The sequence below is a fragment of the Motacilla alba genome, chromosome 9 (genome assembly GCF_015832195.1).
Source record: "Motacilla alba alba isolate MOTALB_02 chromosome 9, Motacilla_alba_V1.0_pri, whole genome shotgun sequence".
In the NCBI taxonomy this organism is placed as follows: Eukaryota; Metazoa; Chordata; class Aves; order Passeriformes; family Motacillidae; genus Motacilla; species Motacilla alba.
The window spans coordinates 3,609,273-3,617,576 of record NC_052024.1 but is presented as its reverse complement, the minus strand read 5'-3'; the positions used below and the strand labels follow the sequence as shown (position 1 = coordinate 3,617,576).

Here is an 8,304-nt window from a genome sequence, read left to right as displayed (position 1 = left end):
TGCAGCAATGTTGAGTTTTGAAGACAGGATTTTTCATTCCTGTTTAATATCTATGCTTGATACTGTGATGTTTTATGGTGCTTCTCCTGCCCTTTACTGAGCAGTGTCGTGATCCTTGCACAAGTCCTTGGGTCTGTATGCAAGGGCAACGTGAGGGATCTTGAGTGGTGAGAGGAAGGTACTTGCTGTTTCAGACCTTCCTTAATTTTTAATTTTTTAAAAAAATTTTAATAGCCATAAATATGCCCTGGAAAGGAATCCATGAACTCATGCCCCTTCTATATTCAACAACCTTATTTGAGAGAGCACTTTTCTCCTTACAGGAGGAGGAGTAAGGTATGTGCTTATGAGCAAGGATGCCTCTGCATGGCAGCAGAAAATGTGAGCTCATCGCATCTCTCCTTTCTTTAACAAGAGCCTAAAAATACTGCTGAAATCACTCACTGGAAACATAGATTACAGCTCCTTGGCCACATAAAAGCTGACTGGAGCTATGCCTCTGTCCAAAACACTTTCAGATTTATATGCCAAATGAAATGGACTAAATGAAAATTCTTGGAAGGAAAAAGGAGGTTTTCAAAGATTAATGATTCTTTACCTTATTCTGAATAAATAAACCCATGGGTAAATAGAATACAAATGCACTTACTGAGATGAAGCATTTACTCTGACGGGGAGAGGGAGTTGCAGAGCCATACTCCTGTTTGCTGTCTAATCTCCAGGAGATCTTGGCTGCAGATCAGACCCCTCAGTCAGCTCATAGCCCCAAGAAAGTTAAAAAGGTCAGAGAGCACTGTGGCAATCCTTACTGACCCTTAGTCTGAGCTATCATGACTTTTTCAAGTTAAGTCCATGACTTGAAAACCCCATTTCTAACCTATGTGAGCCAAAGCTAGTTCACACCAGGTCATCAGCGCTGTCATCACCTTGGGGCTTTGGTGTGCCCAGAGCTGATGTGCGGGGACTGGAGCTCTGCACATCTTAATGGCATTGAGAGCAGAGCAACATCCACTTCTAATGAGAGGCAGCAAGTGCCAGCATGGGTTTCTTCTCCCCACTGGGGAGGCAGCAACAGACGTGGATGCCAGGGAGATAGGTCCCTCCGGGAAGGAGGAGGGGTCAGGGTCCTGGGTTTTCCCCTGAGGCACCGGAGCAGATGGTGAGGGCCCTCTCCCGTCAAACTGGGTGATAATAAGGTGCCAGTTCACTGGCTGCTCTTATGAGCAGAGGCTCACCCGCGGTAAAGAAGAGTCAGGCCAAGAGTCAGGTCAAGAGTCCAGTGCCGGGCTGGACTCCCTGGTGGCAGCCAATTTCCCCTGCGGTAGCAGCAACTCGACCGATCCCCTCCTGTCCCAAAAGCGAGAAAGAGACCAGGAGCTGAGCCCAGCCCCTCAACCCCCAGCCAAACAGCTCACGGTATCTCTGCCCTTCCCGGGAGAAAAGCCTCTGGCTAGGAGGCTGCAGCCAGCGGCACCCCTTCCCCCCTCTCTCTCTTAAGTACTGGTCGTTACTACCTCTTAGGTAAGAGATGGGAGAGAATTTCCTGAGAGAAAAGGAAACAAAAAGGGGGAAAAAGAATTCCTAACCTTCAACAAAGCAAGACCCTCGGAAGAGAAGGAAGAGGTAGAGCCACAGGTAGTTATGTGATCCCTATCTCTGGATAAACGGTGAGAGACGCAAAAAGATTTCAGCTGCCAGTCACATGGTGACTGTACAACATTTGGTTTACTTGGCAATCTTGTAGAGAAGTGAACAGATAGGATCTTCCTCCTACCTGCCCTGTTCTCGAGTACTTGCATGTCAAAGTGAAAGACAAGTTGCCGGTGTTATAAATAAGAAGCTTGACTAGGCCAATATTCAAGCAGCAATCCATTGTGGTAAAGTATGAGCAAAACAGCGCTGGGTACAGTGGGGGAAGTTTTTCCTCCAACTGCACACCAATGGTTGGGGCGTACAGATATTTATAGGGGTGCACATAAGCTTTCTCAGCAGTTTCTATTCCCAATTTTCACGTCACAACACTATACACTATTGTGAGTTAGTTTTTCTCAGGATGTACCCCAGAAAGGAGTATCCCCAGATGGTGGGGTCCGACTTCCGAAAGAAGAAAGAGGCCTCCCAGCTGGTGCGGTCCAGACTCCAGACGTGGGCCCACCTTTTAATTGCAAAGACTATAAATCTCATAGCAGTGATGTCCAGCTTCCCTTAGTCAAAGCTATCAATCTTTGGGTTGATGTTCATCTTCCTTTCTCAAGCTGCTTTTTACTGTTTTGCTAAGGTGTTGAGATAAGCATGTTTCCTTTACATATATTCTAAACTTATATTTTCAAAGCTCTTTACTACAAGCAATATTTCTAAAATTATACTTCAAAAGGTTATTATTGTAAAGCTGTTAAATGCTTAGTTACATGCAAAAAGTTCCTGTCCAGCAGCAACATCCTTAAAGCTTTAATTCAGATGTTATAAAAGTTAATTGCAAACAAAGGATAAGTTCAAAGGCCTTCTTCCATGCTTTACGCCCTCAGTTATTTTTTAGAATTCATCCTTTAACTGTCCCACGATCAGTTTCCACACACATCACAATCACAAGCACACACGCTGCCTGTGTGTACCTGACACGAAACACAGCTTTGTATCTCACACCGGGAAGCAGCATGGAAAACCCAGCGGTGAGCACAGCGCTGAAGACAGCAAAGGACAGGAGACAGCTGTGGGCTGGTGTGACCAGGAGCGAGAGAATTGTGTCCTGCTCCTTTCCAGCCGCGCTGCGGGAAGTTAACCAGCTCCTCCCTCGTGAGCAGTGCTTCAAGGTATCCTACCTACCGCAGTGCTCGCTGCAGCAGCTGCCTCTCAGCCACCGCCCTTCAGGGGCACTGCATGGCCTCTAGCACATTTTCACACCAATACTCCTGTTTGAATAAAAACAGGGCAAGATGTCAGAAATTGAAAATTTCTCTATCTTCTCTACGTCTGTTGTTCTGTGATTTCCACTGCTTTGAATGCATCCAAAGATAATGTAAAAGAGATGCATAGCTTGATTATTGCCAACTCTATTGTGAGTAGATATGGGTTCAAATGGGCGCTTAGAAAAGAAGAATAATAGAGAGAGAAATCATCTTGGGCAATCCACATCCAATCTTTAGACCTCCTGCCTTACACCTTCCTTGAGCTAATGGTTAAAGACTCGTATAATGGTAGAGCAACAAAGAAAATCTTCTGCCTGCTTTAAAGCTATTTGCCCCTTAGCCATTAAAAATAATTAAAAATACATAAAACTTTCTAATTTTGTTTAAGTTTGTTTACTTAAAAGGGGATTTTTGTGATCTTTCTGCATCCTAGTCTTTACCATCTTTTTTGTCCTCCTGGACAGGCATAGCAGCACGGGGGATGTTTTGCTAAAAGTATGAAATGTGTGTCTAAAATATGTTCAATTTTACCAAAAGTGATTTCAGATTTCCAACATGAAATTTTAACTATGGACTTGCCCTCACAGCTGCCTTTATGAGGGTGTAGATTAAAGTAAAACATCATTTACTTTAAGGAGAATTTGAGAAAAGATTGCTAAGTATATTCTCTGATTTGTAACAGAGAAAAATATGGCACAGAATAAATACATATTTGTCAGACAAAACAAGGGATGCGATGGAAAGCAGCATTTGATTTGTCTCAAATTCACAAGTGTGACCTTATCACAGCCAAGACAGTCCAAATGTGAAACAGGTCTGCGTCTGCCTTTATGTCTCAGAGTACAATGATTGTAAGTATATATAATAAAACCATTTTAGATGCATCAGGACATATATATAAATATATTGTACACCTGAGCAGACTAAAGCTGCCACCACAACCAAGTCCCAAGAACCTCCTCCAAAGTGACATCTGGAACCAGGGTTGGAAAGCTTTGTTTCCCACGGAAAAGGCCGGAATTGGTGATCAGAGGCCATTGGCGTGACTGGCCGACTGCCTGTTGACATACCACATGGCAAAGGATGTCTACCTGTAATGCCCCTACATTAGGGTAACGTCCCTACATAGGGGAAACTTGGTGTGGCGAAAGCTCGGCGGGAGATGAAGGTGGCCAGAAATGCAGGGCACGATAAAAAGAGTGGTTGTAAAGACATGAATGGAAAAAAACCCCCGTTGTAGAAATACCATTGCAATGACGTTGTCCCCTTCCAGGATGTGGACGGTCACCTGACAAACAAGGACGGAGACACGGCAAAGGCGTGTAAGGTGCATGCTTTGCCTGTGTCTTCAACGCTCATCCCTCCCTTGCCAGTGGAAATCGTTGCACTGGTGTACCAAGGGAGACTGCCAAGTCCTTGAAGAGGGCAAGCGAGGCCGGCTCAGCAGAAAGCAGAGCAGCCCTGTTTGGTGCCCAGCATTGCCATGCAAAGGCAAGACGTGCCAGCTATTGGGAAGAAAGGGACCGAATGCCAGTCCAAGGCAGAGCAGTGGGAGCACAAGGAGCTCTCCTTGGCAAATCCCGATTTATTTGGAGCAGAGGCACAGCAGAAGTCAGTGAGCTGCTGAGAAGAAAGTCTTGCTGCCCTCGAGAGCCAGTTCAGGAGAGCTCGGCAGAGACGGAGGAACTGCAGCTGCCTTTGTCTCGGGAGGATCTCCTCAGGCGCACAGTAGTGGGTGTTTCCAGCTGGCAAGGCTGAAAGGTCCCGGGAGCCGTGGGCTGGGCGCTGCCGGCACCGGCACCGTTCCTGGCGCGCCGCTGGCGCCAGGGAAGGATTCCTTGCAGCGGGGCTGAGCTCCCGTTCTCGGTGCCACCAGGCTTTCTCCGGCCACGTCCATCTTCAGGCACGAGGCGGTTCCGCTGATGGCGCGGGCGGGCTGGGCTGTGACGGCACAAAGGGGCTGAGGGCGGGCGTGAGGCAGGGCTGTGATGTCGCAGGGCCGTGCGGGCCGCGGCACTGTGACATCAGCGCGCTGTGGCTGTATAAGAGGGGCCGTCGCCGGCAGCCGCCGGCGCAGTCGCGACGGGACGTGCCGGAGCCATGGGTGACGGTGGCGTCCTGCTGACGGTGCTTGTCCTGCTGCTGGCCGCCGTGGCCGTCTGGTGGGCCCTCGGCCACCGGCAACCACGGCGCCGGCGGGCAGGGACGGCAGAGAGGAGCAAGCGCCCCGGGGTCCGTCGCAGAGGCTCACGGAGGAACCGGGGAGCCCCCGTGGCTCCCAGGTGCCGCAGGCCTCGGGCGACCCCTGGCAAGCGGCCACGTGCTCCCGCGAGCCGCCCGGGCAGGCCCTGCAGCTGCGGCCCCTGCGTGGCAGTGGCCCAGGAGCTGCGGGAGCTGATGCTGCTGCTCTGGGATGGCAGCGGGACACGTGCGCCGCTCTACTCGGGGATGTGGCAGGCGCTGTGGAGAGAACTGGAGGGGCTGGTGAAGCGAGGCCACCTGCCCTGCTGTGGCTGCTCCGGCTCCTCCATCCGCCTCCATCCCTTCAAGAGGCTGCTCCCAGCAAGATTCCCCATCGCTGGGAGAGCCTCGAGGCCTGCAAGGATGGCCCAGCGGCGGAGAGCCGCCATCCCTGCAGGACCCTCAGGCTGTCAGAGAGCCTGCCACCTGCCAGGAGCCTCTGCTATCTCTGACAGCCCCCATCCCTCGCAGAGGCTCGGTGAGACCTGTCAGCCTGCAGAAGGTGCAGAGCCCGTGGACAGGTCTCGCAGCTCCCTTGGACACGCGGGCTTCAACAGCACGGGCGCAAGCCCCACCCCTGGCGTGGCCGGGGAAAGCCCGGAAGTCCAAGTGGGAGCAGTGCAGCCCGATGCAAGGGGCCTTTCTCAGGAGCAGCCTGCAGAGCAGCAGCAAGCGTCCTGGAGCCAGCAGTGGCCGTCCCACAGCTGCCAGGAGGCTGTGCCGCTGGTGCCAGCTGGCGACAGCCCGAGCCCGGTGGTGGAGACGAGCCTCCGGGAGGGACAGCAAGGAGGAGAGGAGGTGTCTCCGGTGCAGGAGACACCAGTGAGCTTCCTCCGTGTCCAGGACGCTGTCCCACGACAGCCCTCGAGTGGCACGAAGGGCTGTCTGCTAGCAGGTGAGATCTGCCGAGGAGCTGCCTGAGGCTGCCCCGGGGCTCTGGAGGGGCGCGGCCAGGCCAGGCCAGGGCCCCTGAGAGCAGCCTAGCCGCTGGCCGTTGGCAGTGCCTCTGGTGGCGCGGCTTGCAAAAGGCCTTTGTCGCTTTTGCAGCTGCTCCTGGGATCCCCGTGGGCGAAGAAGCGTCGGGCTGCAGCCCCGGCCGTCGTGAAGAGCAGAGTGCAGCCCGCGACGCCGGGGAGAGCGACGGTGCCGGCCCGGCCCGCTGCAGCGGGGCTCCTGCGGCCGCCTGTGCGCGCTGCCCTGGCGCGGCTCTGCCGCTCGCCGGCCCGTCGGCGGCTGCGGGGCGGCGGGCGCTGCCCGGCGCGCAGCAGGAAGCAGGTGAGAGCAAGGCGGCCGGCGGCGGCGCGGCGCCCTTGAGTGGCGGGCACTTGGGGGCGGTTGCTGGGCGCAAGGCTGACGGCTCGCTCTTGGCCGCAGGGCAAAGGAAGGAGCTGCAGGAGCTGTACGAGCTGGGCCCGCAGCTGGGCAGCGGCGGCTTCGGCACCGTCTTCTCGGGCATCCGCCTCTCCGACGGGAGCCCGGTGAGTGGGCGGGCGGGAGGGCGTGGGAAGAGGGGCAGCGGCGGGGAGGGGCAGGGCTGGAGCTCAGCCCTGGTGTGCGGACGGCTTGCAGGTGGCCATCAAGCGCGTGGCCCGGGAGAGCGTCCTGCAGTGGGTGGAGCTGGTGAGTGAGCGGGGCCGGCGGGACGGAGCGGGGCGTGGCGGGCAGGGGGAGTCCCGGGGCGCCGATCGGGAGCGGGACGAGGCGGGGGATGGCGGGGGCAGCGGGCGCGGGCTCGGCGTGCGAGCCGCAGCGTGGCAAGCGCCGGTGTCGGGGCCTGGCAGGGGGCACCCCCCGAGCATCCCCCTGGGCGGGAGGAAGCCCAAGCAGCAGGGAGAGGCTGCGCAAGGGGGCACTGGGGCATGCCAGGCGGGGCGCAGCACAGCAGCCCCAGGGCAGCATCGGGCCTGCTGGAGGCACTGATTTCCTCCTCGTCCTCGTCCTCGTCCTCCTCCTCCTGCTCCTGGCAGCCCGACGGCACCTGCGTGCCCATGGAGGTGGTGCTGATGGAGAAGGTGGGCTCTGGCTGCCACAACATCATCGAGCTCCTTGACTGGTTCGAGCTGCCTGACAGCTTCGTGCTGGTGATGGAGCGTCCGGAGGCATCGCAGGATCTCCTGCAGTTCCTGCTGGAGCAGGAGTTCCTGTGCGAGGAGATGGCGCGCTGGCTTTTCTGCCAGGTGCTGGAGGCCGTGCGGCACTGCACCGCCTGCGGCGTCCTGCACCGGGACATCAAGCCGGAGAATCTCCTCGTGGACCCGGAGAGCGGCGACCTGAAGCTCATCGACTTCGGTTGCGGCACCTTCCTCCAGGAGCAGCCCTTCACGCACTTTGCCGGTGAGCCCAGGGCCCGGGCCCTGCTCCCGGTGCCAGGCGCTGCACGGCGCCACTGCCTGGGGGGCTGCGGGCTGCGGCCTTCAGCCGGCTGCCCTTTGGCGCGGGGCAGAGGCCGTGTCCCGGGAGCCGGCTGCCGGCTGGCGGCCGATAGAGGGGGGCGGCAAAAGCCGGCTGCCGGCCTCTTGGCTGGGCAGGCCGGCAGGGGCTCGGGCCGCTGCTGCGCCGGCCCTCTTTGCCTGGCAGAATGGTTCCTTGGCTCTGGCCGGCCGGCTGGGGGACGCAGGGTGGCCTCGGGGGGGAAGTTGTGGCCGCGGGCGCGGCCCGTGCCTGGGCCAGGAGGCTGGCGCGAGGCTCTGCAAGGCCGCGGCCCGCGCCTGGACAGCGCCGCCCGTCTCCCCTAGGAACGCACGCGTACAGCCCGCCCGAGTGGATCTGTCTGGGCTGCTACCGGGGCCATGCGGCGACCATCTGGTCCCTGGGCGTGCTGCTGTACGTCATGGTCTGCGGGAGCCTCCCCTTCCGGGACGACCGTGAGATCGTGCTGGGGCAGCTCTTCTTCGGGCAGCAGGTCTCTCCAGGTGGGTGTCCGGCCTCAAGAAGGCGGGCTTTGGCAGGCGGCGGCGCGCAGGCCCGCGTGGCCCTGACGCGGCTCGGCGGAAGGTCGATCTGCCCCCAGGGGCCGGCCCTAGGAGGCGGCCCTGTCCCGCCGTGCCGCTCTCCCGCGCGGGGCAGAGTCGGTCGGGAGGCCGGCGCGGCCCCGAGGGCGCGCAGCGAGGCCGGGGCCCCGCGGTGGCCGGGGCCAGCTGGGCGGGAGCCTCGTGCC

General features: G+C 57.4%; 1 protein-coding gene across 1 annotated transcript; it reads left to right on the top strand.

Moving 5' to 3' along the window:
• Positions 1 to 6,994: 6,994 nt before the first annotated feature.
• Positions 6,995 to 7,882, top strand: LOC119704601 (probable serine/threonine-protein kinase fhkD). Its single transcript, XM_038146080.1, has one exon. It carries the CDS (start codon positions 7,007 to 7,009, stop codon positions 7,880 to 7,882), a length of 876 nt encoding a protein of 291 aa, XP_038002008.1. The 5' UTR covers positions 6,995 to 7,006.
• Positions 7,883 to 8,304: the final 422 nt, after the last annotated feature.

What these genes read in the sequence shown, in the direction of transcription:
- LOC119704601 (XM_038146080.1), top strand. Translation starts at nt 7,007, where the DNA reads ATGCCAGGCGGGGCGCAGCACAGCAGCCCCAGGGCAGCATCGGGCCTG.